At 36.1% G+C, this 25,133-nt stretch overlaps 1 protein-coding gene across 1 annotated transcript in view; it reads right to left on the bottom strand.

Annotated features, from left to right (window-relative positions):
• Positions 1 to 1,383: 1,383 nt before the first annotated feature.
• The window catches only part of NEK10 (NIMA related kinase 10), a gene marked incomplete at both ends in the record, with an annotated part of 81,688 nt that continues 57,938 nt past the window's right edge, over positions 1,384 to 25,133 (bottom strand). Inside the window, 9 exon segments of the mRNA XM_084208479.1 lie at positions 1,384 to 1,507; positions 4,775 to 4,830; positions 4,915 to 4,967; positions 6,356 to 6,400; positions 6,403 to 6,453; positions 8,685 to 8,773; positions 8,775 to 8,815; positions 11,801 to 11,901; positions 24,640 to 24,664. Of these exon segments, the coding sequence (XP_084064605.1) occupies positions 1,384 to 1,507; positions 4,775 to 4,830; positions 4,915 to 4,967; positions 6,356 to 6,400; positions 6,403 to 6,453; positions 8,685 to 8,773; positions 8,775 to 8,815; positions 11,801 to 11,901; positions 24,640 to 24,664 (585 nt within the window).

The following is a 25,133-nucleotide window of genomic DNA, read 5'->3' as shown; positions in this document are numbered from 1 at the left end:
TTAAGGTTTGGCTTCCTATCTTATCTTCTTGGAATTTTAGAAGGGCACAGCAAGGGGCAACAGTGATGGGAGAGAAAGACAATGCATATAAATTCCCCCAAAGCAGAAAATAATTACAACATATTTTCAGAATTTTCTCTATAAAGCATGTTCCACAGTGAGGTAGAAGATTGCATTATTATGTTATCTAGCTAATTATTCTGCATTTAACCATGCTTTTAGGCACAGCACACATCCCAATTCTTTGCTCTAAACCAAGGTCCACCTTGTAGCTTTACAATATATGTAATGGATAACATCAATGTTAACTTGGTCAGAAAATGTGAGGAAACTTGGCCCTAAAATGAAAAGCCTCTTTAAACATTTGCAATTTCTCAAATCAAGTCTGTGATATTTTGATGTGCCTTCTAAGGACTTTTGAATCCTTGAAATTCTTTTCCTTCTCATTTCTATTAGACAAGCTAGAACCATATTATGAGCTGAAAGGAAGGCAATTTGTTTCCTGCTAGAAGCACTGTCATTCTGTTTCCACTGGGAAAGACCCACACATGCTGCATCATTACAACTTAGAAAATTGAAAACCCAGTCTAAACTAAAAGCTTTTAACATAAGTAAGTTTAAAAATAGTATTGCCCTATATGTTGCTAAAGCAAGTAAGATATAGATACTCATTACTCTCATTTTTTCTAAAGCTCCTCTGTGAACGTTTTTCTAAGAAGGGGATTGCAGGAAAGCTACAGGATGGATTTAGGTTCTGCTGGAAAATTTGCACTTGCTTCTGAAATGTCTCACTGTATGTAAAAGAGAGGAAGTAGAGCCAGGCTCAAATCAGCTTTAGGCAAGAGTGGCTGATGGGATGTTGCTCTAAGGGCTGCAAACCAATTACTGTGTGATGGAATAAAACCAGGTAATGGTGGACACTGATAAGTGACTTGCAGTGCAGCTCAGGAAACTGATTTGTTCTTCTAGCTTTCTCGTGTTGTTTGGAGAGTTTGAGGTGAAACTTAATGATTCTGTCTGCTAACCAAATGAATCATTCAATACTGGACAGCTATTGAAACTGGAATCTGGCTTTTTGGACAGAGTGTGAGCAGCAAAAAATAAAAATGGCTTAAGTTCTGAAGGCTCTGAATGGCACTGAGCAGAACACACTTCAGAAAATACAGCCAGTTGTCTGGAAATATAGACATGTTTTTGACAACCAAGGCCAAAGCCTGGTCTGTGTCAGTTTTCTGGAGGAAAGAATATAAGTTATTTGGGAGCAGAACCTTGTCTGGGAGACAATTAGCATAATAGCAACAGGGGAAGCAAACACAATTATGCATCACAGCAAATAATAGTGTTCAAACTGGGTTTGCACGGGAAGGTTTTGGTAGTGGAGAACTACAGGAGGGGCTTCTGTGAGAAGCTGCCAGAAGCTTCCCCCACATCTGACAGAGCCAATGCCCGCTGGCTCCAGGACTGCTGCCGGCCAAGGCTGAGCCAATCAGAGATGGTGATAATTTCCCTGTGATAACAGGCTCAAAAGGAAAAAAAGTTATTGTTCAGATTTAGTTGTGCTCAGAGAAGAGAAGGGTGAGAGGGATGTGAGAACAGCAACTCTGCAGACACCAAGGTCAGTGCAGAAGGAGGGGCAGGAGCTGCTCCATGAACCAGAACTGCGATTCCCCTGCAGAGCGTGGTGCAGCCCATGGTGAGGCAGCTGTGGAGGTCCATGGAAGTCCATGGGAGTGCAGAGAACCCCCTGCAGCCCATGGAGGAGACCACACTGGAGAGGTGAATGCTTGGGAGAAGGCTGTGAACCCATGGGAGGCCTATGCTGTAACAGGCTCCTAACAGGGATCTGCAGACCCATGGAGAGAGGAGCCCACACTGAAGCAGGTTTCCTGGAAGGACTTGTGATCCTGTGGATGACCCACACCAGAGCAGGCTATTCTTGAAGGACTGTGTGCTGTGGAAAAGTGACACATGTTGGGGCAGTTCATGAAGAACTGTATCCCATGGGAAGAACTCAGGCTGGAGAAGTTTGTGGAGAACTGTCTCCTGTGGGAGCAACCCCACAGTGGAGCAGGAGGAGGACTTCTCTCCCTGAATAGTGGCAGGAACAACCTGTGATGAACTGAGTGTAACCCCCATTCCCTGTCTCTCTGCACCCCTTTGGGGGAGCAGGTAAAGTCAGGAAGGAGAGAGGGGAGTGGGGAGGTGTTTTTAAGATTTGTTTTGCTTCTCATTATCCTGCTCTGATTCTGATCGGTAATAAATTCAGCTAATATTCCCAAGTCGAGTCTGTTCTGACTGTGACAGGAATTGGTGATGTCTCTCCCTCTCCTTATCTCAATTCATGAACCTTCTGTCATATTTTCTCTCCCCTGCCCAGCTGTGGAAAGGACTGACAGAGCAGCTGTGGTGGGTACCTGGCATTCAGCCACAGCAATCCACCACAAAAAGCACAGTGAAAAAACAAGTTGCTGGTGACAGACCAACAACAGGGTTGCAGTACGACTGTCTTGTACCTGCCAGCTAAAACCAGGACATGCTGTAGTGACACACATGCAATGAAGTCAGGCAAAATCTGCAATAGCAGTTATATGCCTGCCATTAACAAGTCTAAGCAAAAAACAACAACAACAAAAAACAAACAAATAAAAAAAACCAACACAACAAAATCTAGAAAGCATACATCTTGGCTTCTAAGGAGATTCACACCTGTGAGAAGATTTCACTCCATTCCTTCAAAATTCACTCCAAAATCAATTTTGTCTTTGCTACAAATCCCACAAAGAAAACACAGATCAGCACTGATTGTGGATAACATACTCCAAGTGCTGCTAAAGAAATTGTGTGACTCAGGGAAAACAAAATGTGCTTTCCAATTTTGCTGTGCTCCTGTGAAAATCAAAGACATAGCACATCAACCAGTGTGATTAAGGATGAACATCCCTGGCCTTCTCCAGAGCTTACATATGTGTTGAAATGTACTGCTCACTCTTTCACCCGTTTCCTTCTGCGGGATCAAGAAGAATTCCTTATACTATGCTGTCATCCCATGTAGCTATGAAGGACAATTTTTTATGCCTCCCTTAAAATAACATTTTTAAAGATTTAGAATCTCAAGTTAGTTTTCTGCAGAACAGTTACTCTCTGAGGAATCACAGCAGAGCAGAAAAAAAGTTCTGAATAAATCAGGAAAAGAAGACAGTTAACTATTTCACCGCTGCTAGTCCCATGCACATTTCTGTGGCACTCACATGTTGAAAATAGCATGTGTGCCTGCAGCCTTGAAGCATGCTCTACATTTCAGCAATTACATTTACAGTAATAGGACACAAGGGAATGAAATGAAGTTGTGCTAAGGGAAGTTCAGATTGGCCATGAGGAAAAGGCTCCTGACTGGAACTGTCTTCCCAGGTAAGTGATCACAGCACTAAGCCTGTCTGAGTTCAAGAAGTACCTGGATGAAGCTCTTGGTCATATAACTTAGAGTTAGGAAGTTCTGTGAGGAGCAGGGGCTTGGACTCAATCCTTACATGTCCTTTCAAAATGAGATACACTATCATGCTGATTTCCTTTAATAGATACCTTATCTCTGTAGTAGTTCTTGTAAAAAAAAAAAAAAAAAAAACCAGGACTTGGCAGACCTTGATGTCTTTTTTTTTTTTTCCATAAGTTGTGCAATGCTTTTTCTACAGCATCAAATTCTGGGAGATTGTCATGAGGACAAAAATTTTAAAATACTTGAAAACATTCATAAAGAAGTTTGTTACACCTCATGGATGAAAAAGTAATCTGTAAATATAATTCAGGCACACCCTGAAAGTTTAAAGATTGAACTGTTATTTTATTTTGGGAGTGTTGAATCATGATCTTCAATACTTAGAGCTGGCAGCTACAAGACACTTGCAAGCTGAAATACCAGTTTAATGAGTAGCCTATAGACTATCATCAGAAATTTTTCAAGCTTGAATCATACCAAACACCTTGCAGAGATAAAAAAAAAACCTGAAAAATACTGCTGAGGCACTGGGAACCATTCTTAAAATCTCTTAATACTTATAATAGGGAGAGCAAGGGGCAGAGAGGGTTTATGTTTATTTATTTGTTTGTTTTAGAAAACCTAACTGCAGTGTCCTAGACTTTAAAATGGTGATTAATGTAAAGACAATATACTTATTTAATTGAAGCAGTTATTGCTTCTTTTGCATTAAAGAATATTTGAGATGATAAATAATAGGATATCAGGTGAAAAACATGAAAAATTATATAGTTAATATATTTTATTTATTGTGTCAAAGTTTTCCTGCAGGAAAAGATATACCATCTTGAGGACAAAGCATTTGCCTAGCTTCAAGGACCACCACATTTGTTTTCATCCCCTGCACTTTTGTGCTAGTAAACACTTATAGTGGCTTTTTGCATTGTACTCAAATATTTGGCTAAATATATCAGCTTTGTCCTTTAAACCCTGTAATGGCAGAGTGCTAAAATAAAATATTCTTCTATGTAATTAACCTTTTGTTCAGATGTGAGTTTATATGGGGAAAAATGTGAGGAAATTGCTGCCAGACTTGTAAGACTCTTTCATCTGAATGAAGAAAACAGATGTGGCCAAAAAAAGCTGCTTAGATTAGCTAATATGTCCCACATACATTTCTTCCAGTCCATGCATCCATTATGCACTAAGTTTAAAGTGAATTGCAGTCACAAACAGGAAGATGATACATTTGGGTTTATCCCTTCATAATTAACCTTTTCTTTTTAAATTGACTGGACTGACCTGTAAGAAGAGAAACTGTAATTATCACTTTCCTCTAGAACTTCCTCAATTAGAGTCTACAACATGAAAGAACTTAATTTCAGTGAATTACGTTCATTAAGAGTAATAAATGAATACATATAGGTAAATACACAGCTTACCTGCGACTGCTCATATGCCATCCCTTCTGCCATGCCAGAAGCACCAAGGTGGCCTTCAAGTAAAAGGCAAGTAATGTTATACTTCTGAATTTGGAATCTGTGCTCCCTTATCAGCTTCTTAGCAATTCCACTTCAAACATAGCGACAAACCAGAAGCTTCATGATCAGTAACTCCCACTGAGCACAATGACCCCAGAAAAGGTGGGGTCGTTTTATGGCATGATATGAACATTTGGTGTACACACATCTTGGAAGCATTCTAATCAATGAAAAATAACTTAAAGACTTAATGTAACAGAACTCAAATGCAGCTTTCTTATTTTTTCCCCTTTTATGGTGGAAAGGGCACACAACCAGCAGCAATTTGTGAGGATAAAAGTATTGTCTGCAGGTTAAGAGACTCAAAAATTACAGATAATGAGCATCTCAACAAATTGCATTATCACCTCCAGGAACAAAAGAATGTTCATATTTAAAGTGATTGTTAGGGACTCATTTCCTACTCCAATGTCACCCTTGACACCTAGTATTAATTCTGGTTTTTGCAATAAGCTGTGGAACAGATATGCTATTTTCAACACAAAAACCATCAAAACTAGAGTTTCCCACTCTTCTTTCTGGCACCACAGATTTCAATGTTACTGTATCCTCTAGTCCGTGGATTACAAAGCAGTTTTTTCTGTACTTAGAAGAATGTAAATGGCACAATTACCAAAATACAGCCTGCGTGTTTCCCTTATGTCCATTGCACAAAAAACCACATGGTAAATGAAGTCTCTGAACCAGGAACTGTAGTTCCCCACCCTGGGTGATGCCACAACTGGCAGGTTTGATTTTACATGGTGTTTATGTTTGTGTAGCTGAGTATCACTAGTCCAAAGTAGAATTGACATATATAAAGATATATTTTCTAAAATATATACATATATATATATATGTGTGTGTGCATTTTTTCCTCCTCAAGTTCATATGGTTTGATCTAGCTATGTAATTAAATCAACCCATTACAACTGTTTCAAACATGACAAAAGAGCAACATAAGGGTTTAAAAAGAGTTAATTTAAAAATCATACACAAGGACAGGTAAATCCTTAGTATGACATTTTCGGTTACAAACATTTCTATTAATTTTCATGGATGAATCATAAACTATTTGTATCTGTGATATTTCTTTATAATTTCAAAGTGTACTCTCTTCAATCAGTAGAAAGCTCCAGCAGTGCTGAACTGTGTATCTTACCAGGAATTGAACAAAACAAAACCCAACCAACCAAGAACCCCAAACCAAAAACAAACAACCCCCTCTAGAAAATCACTATGGTAAACATAACTTTATTGTCTTTAAAGACTGATCTTAGTGTAGCAATTCCTTCTACTTTGATACCATACATTTTATAAGGAAAATATACACCACTACAGAAGTTTATGATGCTTTGTTTACCTTTTCTGTCATCTGGAAGCAACATATTTCCACCTAAAGAAAATGTACCCCATGCCAATCTGCTGTGAAGGTTTTGGGTTCAATCAATTCAGCATCATCTAGGGGGAAAAAAAAGAGATCAAAAAAATAAAGACCTGAAAAGAACATCCTTCCCATTTGCCAAAACCTCAGACTTCTAGGAGGCAGTTTACGCTTTCTTATGTTTCCCAGTGCAATCAGAAGTCAAAAGAAATTTCAATACTTTTTAGATTAATGAAAAAATTGGTGAACACAATTATGAACATCCTTGTTCTCTCCAGAAACACTGAACATAGCAAGCTGCACTTAGTATAAAGCACTGAATTTTTCAGATTATCTGAAAAAAATGTCACAAACTACACATTTGTGTGAAGATAAACAGGAAAGTGTATTCTCTTGAACCTATGAGAGAAGCAGCTGATGACTCTGGTTTTTAAAACTCTGACTTCAAGTGAAACTGTTAGCTGACATTCAAGTGGAATAATTCCCATTAGAGGAATTCCAGTGCTTTTGAAATCTGAAAGTCAGTTCAGCTACTTGATTATATGAGCAATGATACTGACAAACTTAAAAGCATCTAGTTTTGAAAATATCTACAGGTAACAAGGTAACAACTCTAACAGGACCACCTTCTTGTGTGTATGGGAGAGAAATCTCAGCTATGCATTTCTGCAGCATGATAACTTTTACAGTTATAGAAACAGAAGAATCTCTGCTGTTGGGAGACCTTTACCCCACCACTGATCGGTGGAGGAATCTTTTTGTCTGTAATTCTTATTAGGTTTTCTAACTTGGCGTAGTTAAAACCCCATTATTTTAAAATTTTATTTCCAGAAATCATACAACCTCATAACAACATTTGCTGTAAGAGCTCAACATCATTCTTTTCTCTATTTAGGTTCCTCCCATTACCTCAAAATTATATCCTAATGATATTTCCTTCAAGGTAGAATGCTCAGAATTGTATTCAATGTTTCAAGCATTTTCAACTTGCTACCATTTACTTTTTAAATAAAGTATTTATTCCCTTTTCTACAGGTTCAAGTCCAATAGTTTTGAAGTTAACACAATTTTCCAGTTGATAACATTTACAAATAATTTCCTTTATTTCTGAACACCTGAAAATTAAACTAATTTTATAATAAACACTTCCTTTTTCTTACCATATTTTTGGTCATTTGTTTCTGAAAACATCAACTCAATACACAATGAGCAGGTATTTCTTAGATTTAATATTATGGCTGAAATACATGAATTGTTTAATGTAAATTCCAACTTGATTTACAGGACAGCATGAAACTGATAGCTCAGAAAGAAGCATCCTTATGCATCCTTGGAAGCATCCAATGTACTACCAATGTGCCACCTTCCAGGAAGCTTTAGCACCTCAGGTTAATTATTACAAAAGCAAAGGAAGGATCCAGAATTTGGGATCAGCCTGTTTCACAGCAAATAAATACACAGAAGATTCCATAATTTAGTGGAAGTAGGTGATAATCAAATTAAGTTACAGAGGGAGAATTATGTGAATGATAATAAGTCATCTTACTCATCAAATTTTAGGTACAATAATAAATCTAATAACTACTTTATCATCAATTCATACATGAAATACCTTAGCTTCAGCACCCACAGTACACAGATGCCAAGGAAGTTCAAATCCTGTGCTGATTGCAGTCCTCTCAGGAGATTCTGAAGGAACATTTAGAAATTCTGATATTAGTCATTAGATCTTTCTCTGTTGGAAAGCATCCAGCATGTCACTGGAAAACACGCAAGAATGCTTTTCCAGTCAGGCCATTCTTACAAATCTGCAGTACTTTTAAATTGATGGCACTAAAATGTTGCTGACACACCGTGCAACAGCAGGACAAGCTATGTCATATTTAAGGTACTCTGGGACACTGCTCTCTTAGGATTAATGGTTTAAGTAAGAATACTTAAGTAGGAATCAAAAATATGAAAAATATTAAGGGACTATTAACAAATCAAGCAGAGCTTGCATAAATTAAGAGCTTACATAATCTCTAGTTACATTACACTTCCTCTTGTCTTTTTGAGCTCTGATGAGATGAAATCTGGTTTTGTGTCTTAGGAGCTAGCGGGTCCTTTCCATTTACAGAAAGAGTTCTAAAGGCAAAATACAAACTTGAAACCAACCTGCAAAAACTCCTTACTTAAGGAGACTCCATATTTTCCAGATATAGGATAGCTGGAGAATATTTAAAATATTTCCTTTTGAAAATGGACTCTAACACTTTTATTTTTGTGATAATATCTATAGCATGATTGAATGGAAAGAGAGACAAACTTGACCACAAGTAGTAAATGGTGTGCCACACCTTTTTGATTTCTGATTTCAGTTTACAAGGATTGCTCTTCTGACTGAAGAGGGACTTGAATGATTCTCCTTTTCCAGTTGCATTGCAAAGGTGGAGGAAGCTACATGAGACAAAGAAATACACTTTCACCATTCAGTTACACCTGCCATAAAAAGGACCCATTCACAAGTGCCATTACTGAGAAATGTAGCTGCCCTGCAAAAAGAAACACAGATATCTAATGACATGGTGATAAACTACAGTATCAGACTTAAGTGTTACATATTATAATAAGGCTCCTTTGTTTGTCCATTCTGTTAGGCTTAGCTTACCATATTACTCAGTTCCTCTAGCCTTGAAGGTAGACATCATGATTAGCCTAACACTGGTAATACCAGATTTGCCTCCCTGATCATTTGGGACATTTTTCTACAGATGAAGCACATAGAACATTGCATTAGATTTCATGTTGGCTATAATGAATCACTCCGTCTGAAAGTAACAAAGAAGCTTAGACCTTCCCTGAATGTGCAAAGAATGGCTTCAATGGCCTCTTTTAAGGTACTCAAGGGTCTTAATACAATTCAGAGCACCCCTTTTGCTCTAAGCTTCCTGAGGCAGGTAATTTACCTTTCACTTGTTTATAAAGCATAACTGATTTTATATACTTTTTCTTCCTGTATCCTTTTGGTTGAAAAAGAATGCATCTTTCATCTATGTTTAGAAGGAAAAAAAAAAAAAAAAAAACAAAACACAAAAACCCCACAAATAATGTACTTAAAGTCTTCAATAAAGACTTGAAAATATTTTTTTCCTTTAAAACAATTTTTATGTTGCAACAGGAAATGTACAGTTTCAGCTGTTGGTAACTGCAATGACATCAACCCAATCTGACAACTATTCTGTGGTTACCACCCTTTTGAATTTATCTTCTATATTGTTTCTGAATAGTTGCTTATACCTGCAGACACTCTTTGAAAAACTATCCTTTTCTCCCATTTAGTACACACTTCATAATAATTTCATTGATGCAAATTCATGAAGTACCACTCAACTGAATTCAGGAAGCTTTTTGACTACTTAGAGAGGGGTTGACCACTAATGATTCACATTCAAACACTGCCATAGCAGACATTATAGAGACATTTATCCCACTGGACAAATTACTGCTCCTAGACCACTATAAATCCAGAATGGTTTTATTGGCTTCACAGGAGTCCTGATTTGCTCCAACAAACCAGGGATCAATGTCACATGCTAAGCACAAAAGACTTCTCCAGACAGCTGCTGAGATTTTTTTTTCCTTACAGACACTACTCTTTACTCATGCAGATAAGGCCTTATACATGTGCTTTAAGTCAGAAGTTGAATGCTCCGTAGCCTATGAGAGAGTAAAAAAAATGATGCCTTAGGAAAGGCTGACAACATATTCTATGGATTACATACCATTGCAGTGTGTAGTTAATGTACCATGGGAATACTGGGATATTCCGAAGCAGAAATGGTAAAGAACAAGTCCAGTGCTTGAGAAACTTGGAGTTGCCTCAGGCACTAGTGTTCAATTTCAGCTTTTGTTTTAATGAAATCAGTTGTCAGATCAGTCAAAAAAAAAAAAAAAAAGCCAAGGATTTACATAATGCTTTTTAAAAAGCTTTCTCTTACATTGTTTTCCAGAGATCATTCTGATTCTTGTTCCCATGGAAACAGGGAAGGCTGCTAGCAGCCAAGAACTAACAGGCAAGAACTCTTCCTTGCAAACTTCAGTTTAGAACTGTCAGCTGGAATATGTAACAGTTTGAGAAAACAGCTGTGTATTATAAAAAATACCCGACCTCAGATTTATAAAAACATAAACAAGTGCAAGGGAGGCACGTGGAACAGAGTAAACAAGTACAGGTATGGATTTTGGTTTCTCTGAAATCAGAGAAAAGCTGTTGCTACTGCTTCAGTGGTCAATTCTGAGCCAGTTTTTGAGCTGCTGTTAGTTGTCAGTTCTTGAGCAATAACTCATATTAATTAGTAAGCCACTTGAGAAAACCTCCTTCAACAGAAAGGAAAGGATAGAACTAATGAGCACCTTGGACATAGTCCTAAAATACAATGTAAAAACTGAAATGCCTCATTTCTGCTAATAGGAGAAGGATATAATATCCAATTATTGTAAATAATGTTTGTTTCCTTTGTATCTGATCATTTAATTCTTGTATTACCTGTTTTGATAAGCTTGACAATTAAAACGAAATAAAAAACACCAAAAGAGACATGTAAAGCACACTCAAGTTCAGTTATGTTATTCTGTTCTAAACAAAACCAAACAAATTTGTCTGATCAATCTCAAAAGCCCTGAGGTGATAAACCTCACATCCTAAATGTAAACACTTAATTTTGGAAAATAAAAAGCTGTTTTTCTAATAATAGCAGATGTTTCAAATAGCTGCATGGTAGCCATCTTCCTGCAGAACAAAAAGGTTCCAATCACATTTTTAGGTGAGAACTCAAACATTTTTAGGTGAGATTTTGTATCAGCTCAGCTCTATTTTTGTTTTGGAATCAACATGAAATAACTTCAACTTTCACTACAAAACAGTTGAACTTAACTTTAAAATAAGTCCTAAATTTGAAAAATATCTGACATTTCAAAAAGTTAATGTGTTCAGGATTTCATCTATTGCACTAAAATTCCCAAGAGAGAATAACTATGTACTGATAATTAAAATACAACTTTAAATTATCAAAACTATTACCACAGAAGAAAGCATTTTATTAACTCTCAGTGTCAGTACATGATATTGTCACCTTAAGCAGTCATATTGCTGGTATGACAGAATGTTGTAAAAATACTTTACTGTACAATCCATTTTTTTGAGGTGAGGTACAGCTATTTTTTTTATATGACTCAATTATTGCCATCCTCCACATACTAATATTCGAAGTTAGTCTTTATTTTAATGATATATTTTTAAAGCATCATGCCATCTGCAAAAATGTCAAGTTCTGTTGTTTTTAAAGAACAGTAACTAAATTAGCAGCACTTTGCAGTAACATCATTTTGACAACAGCAAATGACTAAAAAGTACAGAATGTCAGAAGACACAGTAATGCATACTTGAGTGCTGAAGATAATTTTGTGCAGCTGAACAAGAATCTGCTGAACAGGGTCGCTGATCTCATGCACCTTCCTCTGTGATACAGCAATTCCTGCCAACGCTGTAGATGGCAAGAGTAAAATCAGGAGGGCAGCTCATTTTGTTGCCTTAGCACATTAATAGCATACAATGGTAAAACTTCTAGGTGTAAACACTAAGTTGAAACGTTTGACTTGTTTTCCCAATAATGCTGGGAACAAAAAAAGGATAATCTGAAACGTTTAAAATTTAGACAATGTAAGTGACAATGTGTTTCAAAAGAAAATCCCTTTCTCTGAATCACTAAATTACTCCATGAGTGAAGCAGTATTAATGTACCTCAACAAGTGTTAAAATTTTGTCACATTTATTCAAGAGGATAAATATATGACAAACAATTTTCTTAACTGATTTTTTTTCTACATAGACTAACGCAATATATTTCTTTACATATTTTGATGTTATTTATTTTCCTTCTACCCTAAGCATCATCATAATATGTCTGACATGGACTATTTCAATGAGGTAAATCTAGTGTTTAGGATTTTTAATCTTGTGTATTAAAGTCATACATATTGTCAGACCCAGAGAATAAATAAAAGTTTGACAGCAGACTTCCACTATAAAACACTTAGTGCATCGCAAAAGAACATTAGTTCACAAAATAATCTTTCCAAGTTGGCCATTGGACCTGGGAGCCAAGCAAAGAGCTTTGGCCAAAGTATTGAACTTAAGCCAGCAGCCCTGTACCTCTCCTAAATACAATTTTCTCTAAATCACACTTCAGAGACTAATTGAGATATTCTAATATTTACTCTCAGAGAAACACCCTGAGGATCACCAAGTCTTATGTATAATTTACAACCACAGAAAATTTTCTTTTTTTTTTCCCCCCTCAATGTGGCCTTATATCAAGATTAAAAATTCTACTGAGAGGGTGAGGAAATGAAAATACCAACATTAACTAGTCCACAACAGATCTATTACCACTTTTTTACTGATGAATTTCTGTGCAGGTTACTTTAATAAGAAGAAAGGTATTCACAAATATTAGTGTCTAAAGACCATCCAGATTTGAACTATGCTCTCACAGAAATAAAGCTATGCAGATAAATATCCTTCTTTACCACAGGGAGACACATTTCTAGTAGGATCAGGAAGACAACATCATTGATATTGCTGGGGGTTTTTGCTGCACTGCCTTTTGGCAGATATCTTGAGAAAGCCAAGTGAAATTCAGTTTGACATATTTTCCCTAGGTCTTCTCTTAATAATCAGTAAGAGGAAAAGAAGCTTTGCACTTCCTCTGAGTCCCTTAAAGAAGAATTTGCTTACATTGGTTCTGCTCAAGATGACAGTGGAAGCCATGCTATATTAATCTAAAAATACATGCTACCTGAAGAACAATTTTGATTTAGTTTTTTTGCTTCATTTTCACCTCTCTACCAACTGTTTCAATCAAGGCCCAAAATGAACCCAGTGTGGTCTTGTCATTATAGCCTTAAAATCTTCAATTATGTTAAGGACACTCATAAAACCTTTACTCTTTGACATGCTCCCTTTTTTTACTACTCCCTGTTCAGTGGTATTTGTCTTCTCTTTTCCTGTCAATGGCTTGTATTACAAACCAAATGTAAATAAATCAGGGCCTTTTCTTTTGTAGGTCTTAAATTATTTTTTTCTGAATAGAAATATGTTTAGAATGATAACAGCAAACAGCAAACACCAAGAACCACACAATTTGGATTTCTCAGTTATTCAGCTTATGGAGATTTTTCTCTTTTCTAGTATGACAGCAACAATATGACTTAAAAGTCTAGAGGACCACATTTAATGTCTACTTTTAGTACCTGTGTGCTTCAAAGACTTTAGGAGTTCCCATGAAGTCCACATACTCTGGACCATTCCAAGTCCCTTGTTTGTTTGGTTTTTACAAAATATAGGAATATAGCATTATTTGGAAGATGAGGGTACATGTGTGAATAGGCTGCTGAAGACTTGACCAAAGCTTTTAAGACTTTTATCCAAAAGGAAAACATCACTGATAAAAGATAATGGATTGACTCAATTTACTCACAGAACTGAAAATATCAACAAAGGCTAAAGTATTTTTCTGTAGATCATTATATCTCACAGACATTGTGTTTAAACTGAGTTATTACATAGCACCCTTTAGCAAACAGCACTGAAACTACAGAAGGTTGACATCAAATTTGGATTTGTACTGCATAATTAAAATTCTCAGTACAGGTTTTATATCAAAAGCTTTAAAATAGTACTTAGTACAGACGACAAGCACTTTTTTGTGAAGATCAATATCTTAACTGATCAAAATAATTTTATTTCGAATATTATTTAACTCAGACAATATGCATTCTGAAATCACAGCTTAGCAACTTACAGGGTGTGAAGCTTCTCAGTAAAAGTACTTCAAATGGAAAATCTGTTTCATCAATCATGATGCATAAACACATGATAATCTGCAAGGGCTGCATGAAATATTCATTTTACAGGAGAATTTCCCATTTCATTCTGCAGAAGTTTAGCTGGGATAATGACAATTAATATGAGATCTTACTGATTCACTATTGGAATTCACTTTCAGAAGTACCTTAATGATACTTCAGATAACGTATTTGTATGTAAAATGTAATTATCTCTTTTTCTGACGTTTAAAAATACAATTACAAATAAAATAATGATGTTTCACATTGCAAAGAGCTACAACTGGTAGACTATGAAACTGCCATCGCATCATGAACAAACACTTGATTTTCTTAGTGTGAGACCTGCAGGTGAGCAAAGGTACTCTTAAAAGCAGATCAATAGGCAATAAAGAGGCAGAAATAAAAGAGAAAACATATATATGCAATGGGAGAATAATGTAATAATGTTCAAAAACTTGAAGATCGTTAAGTTTAATGTAAGTTAAAGCTTGAATTTCTCGCAAGCACAAAATTACCTGATTGCAGTCTTGATCCAGAACTGTCAACATACTCTCTCATTATTTAAAAAAAAAGTTTTAATTGTGTTTGGCATCAATGATTGTAGAGAAAATATCAGTATTCCCTGACTCCTTCTCTAAAGGAGTTCCCTCTAAAGGAAATCTGTCCAAATTCACTAGTTTACAGCTGTGCATTTTTAAAGGCTGCTTTACTCTGCATGTCCAAAATAGAATGGCTTCTACTAAATGAAAGTTTCTTTCCTTGGTCAGTACTAGTAAAGTGGGGAAAAAATTGTTATTACATCAAGTGGTATTATATCAGGATAGCAATATCTCAATGGCAGAAATACAGGTCTACATGTATCAATGCTAGATCCTTCCATAAACTCTAGACAAATACTTTCCCAGCCTGCAGATCTGCTGAGATAAGCAATAACAAATGGGCACAGGCACCAGGGAACTGAAAGAACAAACACGATGTCCTGATGGATGGCAGCCATGATAGCCCAAGTACAGCAAGAATTTTTATCTATTTTTGTGGCAGTAGGGAAAACCACTGTTTCAAGAAGTAGTTACAAATTAAGACAAGGAAATAGTTTTGCTGCTGATGATGTGAGGGGCAGAGATTTGTAAAGCAGTAAGTTTCTACAAAGAAAAAGAAAATGTGCCTTCTTCAATGCTCAAGCATGGGGAGGTTGCAACAGGACTGCAAAAGATGTAAGGTTAGGCAGAGATAAGTGGCAGACTGGATGGTGTCATGATAAGAACCATTCTGAAAGCAAAAATAAAATTTTACACTTGACTCAAACAGGGTCTGTGGAGAAACACAGGAAAAGAAACAATGCTATCATCATAAATACTTACCTGGCTAAGTCAAAAGTAAAATTAAAAAATTGTTTGGTTGGCAGATGCTGCCAGGAGTGATTTTGAGAGTTTTTTTCCAGATATGAAAGAAAAGCAGAAATGAAGAAATAAATAACAGGATTTCTGATTCAGGTTGGTGCCAAAGTGATCAGAAAAAATAATGGTCAAGAATGTGTTTGATGCATCACTGAAGAAACAGGAAGATCTTTAGAAGAGGGATGGTATGACATATTCTGCTTCTCTGTATTTCCTTTTTGAAGAAATTAGGCCTCCAAAATGCAAAAAATGGGTGTTTATGCTTATACAGAAAGTCCAGAGGAGTTCAAAGGGACAAGATTCTACTGTACACTACTATGACATACTCGAAACTATTAAATACACAAGCACCATTTCCTGTGGAAAAGCATCTGCTTAAAAATATAAATCCAGAATTTGGCTAATCAACTGATGTCAGTTTAAGTTTCAGTAGCAAGGTCCATGGTTACAACTATCTATCATGTAAAGCTTTTCTATGCAAACACCCTCTAACATAGACTCAAGCAGAATTGGTGTCCTAGGCTAAGGTAAAATGAAGCCATAAAGGTAACCAAGGACATGTTTCATGAAGGAACTTGGGGAACTGTTCCACTGTGAAACAACCAACTGGAATTTATAGTAACAATGATCAATTATATTTAAATCATAAATTACACCTACCTTATCTGAGGCTTTCAGAAACACTAAAACTTTGTTTAATTATTTCTGAAACAAGCACATAAATATGATTTTCTGTTTAAAAGAAACTTAAAGCATGCATGCTAATATCTTCTATTCCCAGACATGGTGTCAAAATAACTTTTAAAAAACAGCATTAAACAAACTCCAAACCCCCACTTGACTATCAAGTTGCTGTTTGATGGATCAAAAATTTGCTTGTATCATAACAAAAGTCTCAGCCTGACAGAGTATTTTAATAAATTATGTCAGAAAGTTGTTACAGAAAGTAACAACACAGGCTGACTAGGTGTCCACAGAATATGTGCCAGGATTTGCATTAAATTGTTACAGTTACTGCTAGCACTATAGCCATGATGGTGTCTCTAGTCTGGATAAGAAGATTGAATATTTGCCCATGTTCTTAGAGGTTCACCAGATATTTATGGACACCATTCCATTTGGTGGCTATCTATATGCAATAACACATGCAATATCTTTCTTTTAAAATAATCCTACTGAAGTCAAGGCCTTGAAGACAGCAGTGTGACCAGTTATTGGGCCAACATCTAATCAGCAATAAAACTGAATGTAAGCATTGAAATAATGTATTGCATACTGCCAAAAAATGTGTAGAAGGAAAGCTAATGTTTGATGACATCTATTATTCATGCACTTGGAAAGCATCATCTCAGAGCAAATATTAGTCTTAAGCATTTGTCTTAAATCATTCCTGTAAAACCATTCTTTTGATGGTAATTTGGATGGTAATTTGAGACCACCCTAGTATCACATTTTGATTGAGTATATGTTTAATGAAAAGATAATTATGCTAACTGAAAGTCTGAGTAGCAAGATTAGGATATTCTTACAATTTTCACATATAATTAATGTATTTTAATGCATGGCCTGCAACTTTGTCTACATGAGATTTTTTTCCCACACTAGTAACATCATAAACATTATCAATAAACTAGAACAGAGGCATCTAATCACTCAGAAGATAAGGAAAAAAGTATTTTATGTCAAACTTGAACTAGTTTTCCCATTGTTGGTCTTGTTACAGCAGTTATATTTGTTCTTGAGCAAATGGAGAGAAAACATATTTTTGAGAGTCTTAGATCTTTTCATGTTCAAACATACTTTTGTGTTGGACTCTGAAATATTTTTCCTACTTTTCTAAGATCCTCTTAATTAAAAAAAATCTGAAGGAGGCTTTCATCTGTCAAATTGAATTCACTTTAAAACTGAAAGAAATTATACATCTTTAGGCCAAATCTGTCTCCCTAAAAAGGAGGAACAGAGAGAGAATGAAAGAGAAACAAACAACATTTTCATCTTTGCTGATATTTTGCTTAGCAAAACAGACACCAAAATTCTGTGGTAGCTAGCACAAAAGACTATTTGATAAGAGCAGCTAAATTACATAAGAGCAAATAAACTAGGCCCTCATAGAAGCAAAACTTCTTCAATTAACTTTGTTAATGAGACAGAAAAATAGAAAAAGAGAGTGCCCACAGCGTAGAAAGTGAAGGAAATCAAAAATATTATTGTGCCTATTCAAGGAACAGATATTTTACCTGCTTAGGACACAAACACAATAAAATAACTACAAAAGTAGAAACGCTGAGTGAATGTGAGTCATGTTGCTTGGGGTAAGGATTTTGAGTTGCAACTCAGACACTCTGTCACAACAAATACCATAACATATTATGTTATATGCAAGAAAATCTGTAACTAAAACCACTTGGCTAGAAAGCTAAGAGTGAGCACAGATGTTTGCTAGAATTTTATAAAAAACAATCCCCGTTTCAAGTATTCATATACAAAATTGGGTTTGAAATATTTCACCCTTTGGCTGTTTCAAATGAATGGTCTCTTATCAGTAGAGGGTTCATATCCAAATTTGTTTGATCAGTTTGATGACTCACCACATTTGACTTGCTAATCTGCCATCTTATGAGTGTATTTACAAGTGCATGTTATTTCACACCAAAGAGTCTGTCTCACCACTGACTGTACACAGCAGAGATGCAATATTTTCTGATTCATATGCTAAAGTTAGGAAAATACTTATTAATGCTAAAAAACAAAACCCCAAAGATGACGAACATCACTAAAAAACAGCAAACATCCTTCAGGCCTATATTTATTGCTTTTTATTATGCTAGAGACCCACTGAGCAGCTAGACCTGAGAGAGGAATCTCATTATGTTACTCACTATGAAAACAGGAAAATAACTTACTTAATAACTAAACACAAGGAGACTCAAATATGTAAAAATCGTTGTAACAAACACACTCACATGTGTACCCACACATTCAAGGAACACTAATGACTTTATTAATAATTCCTGGTCTTCTGTGTATGAGTTGTGCTAATCATACAAAGCCAGTCAGGGAGTAAGAAACAGCACAGATGTGCAGCAAGCTAACTGATGGAGCACATAGTGTATCCTGGTGTTCAGCTCAGGGCTTCCTGGACCATATTTCCTTTTACCATGGCTACTCCTTCCACACAGATAGGAAGAGCAAGGCAATGTGTTCTGTTCAAATGCCTTGCAAGAAGGCATTTTTCAGTTCAAGACAATCTCAAGGAAAATGAAATACAAAACTCCGTCTCTTTCCTGTTTTGTGCCTCTTGTTAGAATGTGAAAGACACGCAAAAGCCAAAGCTTTTAATTCTCATCAGCCTCCCTGTTCTGAATAGCTCTATGCAGATTCCTTGAGGACACTAAAAAAAGTATCAAATGAGGCATAAATAATTTCTCTGACTGCTACTTTGGTCTTTAGCAGCTGATGTAATTAGAGCAACTTCTAAGACTAACTTCTTAACATGAATTAGCATCAGTAAAAATCATACAAATACATTTTAATAGAAGTTTAGTGTTCTGCTCATGCAGGCACCTAAGCAGGCAACTGCAAGGGAAGTGCTGGTAACATGATATGAGCTCAGAAAAACTTGAAGATAGTAACTTTTGCTTCAGATTAAACTTTAATTTCAATGGTATCTAAAAGCCAAAGCCTCTGAAAACCTTTCCAAGTTTCATCAGATGGCAGGAAAATAGAATTAAAATTTTGCATTAGCAGAGAACTTCAGTACATCTCCCTGAATGAAATAGAAGCAGAGTGGTTTTTTGAATGACAGCTCAATGATCTTTTCAGGAGTAAGGTGAAATTACCTTTATTTATTCAAAAATAGTAACTTCAAATCACTATACACTGGAATGGACAATCCCAATCAGGTTAATCAAGCTGTTTTGCAGAGCAAATAACTTTTTTTCTTGCTAGCAGCAATTCTATGAATAGCAACAGAAGTTGACGTATAAACATACTTCAAACTTAACTCAGGCATCATATAGGAAAACCAGGTCTTGGCTGATGATGTCAAAAAAATCCCATTAGCCTGAGGTCTCAAAAGAAATCTGAATCTTAGATAAATCAAGAAAAGCAAGCCTACAAAACACTAAAGTCTCCCAAGATCTTCAGACAGCCCATTGTTCAAATGATAGATGGCTTGGTGCAATAATAATTTTCAAGAAATTCCCTAAACTTTCTCCTCACAAACCAGAAAACCATATATAGCAGATGTCAGAAAATCTTATTCCAAAAACTTACCAAACTATCCAGTCATCTTATCTAAAGAAGAAATATCAAGTCACCAAATCCATCAAATACAACTGGCCTGAATTTAAAAAAAGGCTCATCTCTGTGACCTCAGAATTTTTAAGCTATAAAGTAGCTGCCTGCAATGTAGCCCAAATCACAGGCTCCAGAAAACAAATTACATTAGTGAAAGGGGGTTTATTTCATAACGTGTTTGTTGCTATCCTCAGAAGTAGTTAAATTTGGAGCCAAGTGGTGACCTAAACTCATGATCTAAGTGATGAGCCAAATCACTTGCTACATAAAACACGCAGAGTACCTATTTTGAGAGTACCCTAGTTCTAGAAATCCCCAATTATTCAACTGGATACGAGTGTTACCCGCACCATACTCAAGTCCTGTCACTGTGTAAACCAGTTGCATTTCTCAAAGAAAGATATAGGAGACCATTTTAGAGTTACATCACTAGAATATTGTTCAGGCACATCTGTGATGTCTTCATTAAATGGTAACTTTGAATACTATTAGAAGAAAGGAATCCTGAATATCAGTGTCTTTGCTAATTGGTCACAAGATATAAAAGTGCAGAGATTCCTCCAAATAGCCAAAGCATAAATGAAATTATGAGCTAAGAGAAAAACTTTTACACAAGATACAGCTGCACAACAGGACTGTGTTTTGAGACTTCCTAATCTCTTGAAAAGGCTGAGCAACTCTGAAAAGAATCTATTGCATGCAACCTCCATATTGGGAGGAAGGTTAGGAGTACTAAAGCCTTAGGCCAGGGTTTTCTAATAGCAGGCTTTGCACAGAGTTGTCCTTCAATGTATTTAGGACACTGTCCTGGTTGTGATGAAAATGATCATGATTAAGGGAAACAAAAAATATTGTCCAAAAGAGCATTCCCAGACAAAAAAGTAAATTTTTCAATTCTCACCCAACTGACACACCAGCTTTGCTGGACTACTGTGCATTAAGACATATCACATATTTTCCTGTTATTTGGTTTTACCAAGAGAAGTGAAGATATGGTTACACTGTAAACCAAACGAAAGAAAAAACCCTTTAATATGACTAAGCTAAGGTAAAGTTGGGAACCTTGTAATTTTAAGCTAAGAAAAAAAGTGCAACTAATAAACTGTTACCATCCCATCATTCTTCACAGCTTTTTGACTCAGAATGTCCCTATCCTCTGTCAATCTTCATAATTTGAAATTATAATTACTTCAGGAAAAGAAAAATGCATCTGTCACTGCTGCCTCTATGCTTCTGAAATGTGCAGAATTTTGTTCCTGTAGAATTAATCATTTCAAGTACTAGGAGCAACTATTCCAGAATCTATACACTCTGCACTTGGCAATCTTGTTAAAGAAGCTGGTCTTGTAGAAATACATTGTTTTTAAATTCTATACTAAGAAGAATAATCCTTTTTTTAAAGCATAATTGAAAAATGCTGAGTATGCAAAGTTGTTAAAAATTTTATGACAATATGGGACTATAAAAAAGGCTTCCCCCTATTACACTGACAAATCCATACCAGTGTCTGTGCTACAGAACAGCTCAGCATATAACACCTTTTTGCAAAATACCAGCCTGGTTTCAAATTAGAATGATCACGTTTTCTTTGAGAATGATGTGATGACAGCATGATTGGACAAATCCTTTCACAATCCGCATCAATATACCTGAAACTAAAACTCTCATCTTCATGTTAGAAATTTCCAATTTAACTAGATCAAAGTTGGCCACATTTTTCCCTATAATGCTGACATGCTTGACAAAACCATGGCTGATAATTCAAACTCTGTTAGCCAAATGTTCCATTATTGAATGGAACACTTCTCAAGCAATACCCAGTTATCCTGAATTTATAATTTTTTTAAAGTTGTCTTTTCTTTACCCCTAAAAAGTAGAAACATTTTCCAGCATTACTTACAACTCATCTATAACACTGACTTCAGCATGAAGTAGTAACTACAGCTGATCTAAGAATGTAAGACTGCATGTAAGACTTTTATTTTCCTGAAAAAGCAATCACGAAGTACCTATATAATAATTAGGAGAAATATTTATTATTATATTTTTAAAATTCATTTTATTTTTACTGTATTATTTTTATTTAATTATTATTTTCTCCTCTATGCCAGGAAAAAAATTGATGACTTCTAGAAATGCTGATTAAAACTCCTGGGACTGATAAGAACGGATGGGATCTTTCCACTTAAAATATTTAATTAAAACTATGGCAATATGTCACAGTAACATTCAAGTATTAGGAAAAGTAGATATTTTGTTAATGCCAAATCTTAACAAAGAAAAATTAGCTACAAGGAAAACATCACCACTAATGCTTTGGGTGTGGCAAGTTACAAACTACAGAAAGGCTTCAAATATCTGTGCACAATGCTGAACTAGCCCACAAAATTACATTCCTATGAGACACACAGTGTGCTATTCTTCAGTAGGAACACAGAACAGAACTTTGTCCCTGGAAGCTGCTTTTTCCTCAAGGGTTTCATTCTATGCAACTCCTTGCCACAGTTATTCAAGGCTTCCCTCTGTCCTGCAACCTTCTCCTTTTACTCTCTTAGCGCAGGAAAAGTGGCCACAAAAAAGTGCTTTCTAAAATTATTATTTTTAAAGAAAACGTTGACAACAACCTTAGGGCTGTCTGGCCACAGGTCCTCCAGCCATCAGAATGAGAGGCTATCCAGTTACAATTAGCAAATCATTTTAATGGATTTTAAGTGGAATTACCAAATCATTATTTGCCCTGCACTAATGGCTTCGGTAAAAAGAGCTCATCAGAGCCCTTCAGTATCTGGGCCAAAATATGAAATAAAACCTAGCTACCAAATAGGATTACAAACAAATAATGTTATTCTAGGTTTTTTGAAGCCTGGGACATTTGCAGCAATAATTTTTCCTAATCTTCAGAAAACTCCATTCCCTTTACCTTTAAAAGGTCCCATATTTTATTAATGGAAATCTTAAATTTTGCTTAACTCTAACACCCATCTCCTTTTTTTCATTTTATAGAATGAGCTATGATTTCACTAATCAGAATCTCACTGCATTTAAGAGGTAGGTCATGGTAGCTCACAATCTAGCAAGTAAACTCATAGTGGTTAGTATTAGGGTTTTTTGAGTTTTTATTTTAATTTTCAAATTGGAAATATAATCCAAAAAAACTGTTACTTAAGATAGCACCCAACACAGCTGGTGTGTTCCAGTCAGATTACCACAAATAACTATAAGCAGAATTAATGCTGTGTTTTGTCACATAATTCTGTCCTAATAAAAATCAGCACATTCTTTCAGTTCCATTCAGCCAAATCTTCCAGACAGCTAAAGCTTGCCTCATTCAACTTTCTTCTGCACACTCTTCCACCTGTTTCTTATCAATATCAGTCATCTTATGTTTAAATTAAAAACCACCTTCTTTCCCAAGAAGCCAAATAATATTCCAGTTTTCATAGCTGCTTCTGCAAAATATGGGAAAAAGCCTCACAAAGTCTGGGAGGTACCAAATGTATTAAACTGGATATGGCTGCCACAGAGGCACAGTGATTTTCCTGACTTAGGGAACAGATTGTGAACTTGGGACAAACTATGAAATACCCTAATATATTAGGCTAAAAAACTGCTTTACTGTTAGAAAGTGGAGCACATTTCATTCTTGAAGAATCTTACCAATAGCAGACTCTTTGAAATTAGTTGAACTGGAGCTGCTTGAATTGTCACTATGCATGTCTCATTGCCATTTAGAGAAAATACACACACATGCAAATGAAAAAAAAGAACCTTTTAATCAACCTCTGACCAGCATAATACCACCTGATGCTTCTTCTTCAGCGGGGATCAATTTGGGCAAGCTTTGGTGCATGTCCCTGCACTTGATGGAATGCCATGCATTTTGATGACTTTCAATTCCACCGAGATTTTTCTTTTCATTTATTTCTCTTTTTTTTTTTTTTAAGTATCCATGCCATGTCCCTGGTATCTTCCCCTCCAAGCTGTGTCTTCCTCCTTGTTTTTTTCCCCTGCTTTTGCAACATCTGTGAGGTTAGTTTCGGCCTCTTTTGGTCCTTTGCACTGCAGCTCATCTCCTGCCAGACCACTTTCTTAGAGTCACTCAATCTGCAGATTTTCTGCTTTTTTGGGGGTTTTTTAATTGCATTTCATTGGATTATAGTCTCTGCAAAGGAGATTTCTTTTCTGTTTGGCAGGATCCCCTTTCCCTTGCCCAAAGGAAATGAAATTTCCTTTGGGCAAGGGAAACAAAATTTTTCCATTTCAATGGGGATCAATTGGGCAAGCATGGCTGCATGTCCCTGCACTTGATGGCATGCCATGCCTTTTTGATGGCTTTCACTATAAAAAATAAAAATAAAAATCTTGGTTAAGTATCCTCGTCATGTCCCTCAAATATTCCCCTCCAAAGTTTGTTCTTCCTCCTTGGTTTCATGAAAAGAGGCCAAAACTAACATCACGGATGTTGCAAAAGCAGGGGAAGAAACCCAGGAGGAAGACAACAAACAGAGGGGAAGATATCAGGGACATTGCATACATAGTTTAAAAAAAAAAAAAAAAGAAAAGAAAAAATTTAGTTGAAGTGAAAGCCATCAAAAGGCAGGGATTACCAGCAAGTAGAGGTATGTGCACCAAAGCTCGCACAAATTCATCCCCCCAAAACAGAAAAGAAGGACTTACCAATGCTCTGGAATGGAGATAGCACCTAGGGAAATGAAATTGAAGGAAGAAAAAATAAAATTGGGGAAATTTAGTGACTACAAGAAAATGGACAGGGATTACATCAGGTGCAGTGCAAAGGACCAAAAGAGGCCAAAACCAACTTCACAGATGTTGTAAAAGCAGGGGAAAATCCAAGGAGGAAGAAGAAACTTGGAGGGGAAGAAATGAGGGACATGACAAGGATACTTAAGAAAAAGAAAAATGAAAAGAAAAATCTTGGTTCTAGTGAAAGCCATCAAAAGGCATGGCATGCCATCAAGTGCAGGGACATGCAGCAATGCTTGCCCATATTGATCCCTATTGAAATTGCAAGATTTCGTTTCCCTTCCTCAAAGGAAATGAAATTTCCTTTGGGGAAAAGAATCAGGATGCTGTCAAACAGAAAAGAAAGGCTCTGTAAAGGAGATGCCATGCCTTTTGATGGCTTTCACTAGAACCAAGATTTTTCTTTT

Source organism: Fringilla coelebs, assembly GCF_963513975.1.
Source record: "Fringilla coelebs genome assembly, chromosome: 1".
Classification (NCBI taxonomy): domain Eukaryota; kingdom Metazoa; phylum Chordata; class Aves; order Passeriformes; family Fringillidae; genus Fringilla; species Fringilla coelebs.
This window is presented reverse-complemented; position numbering and strand designations above follow the sequence as displayed.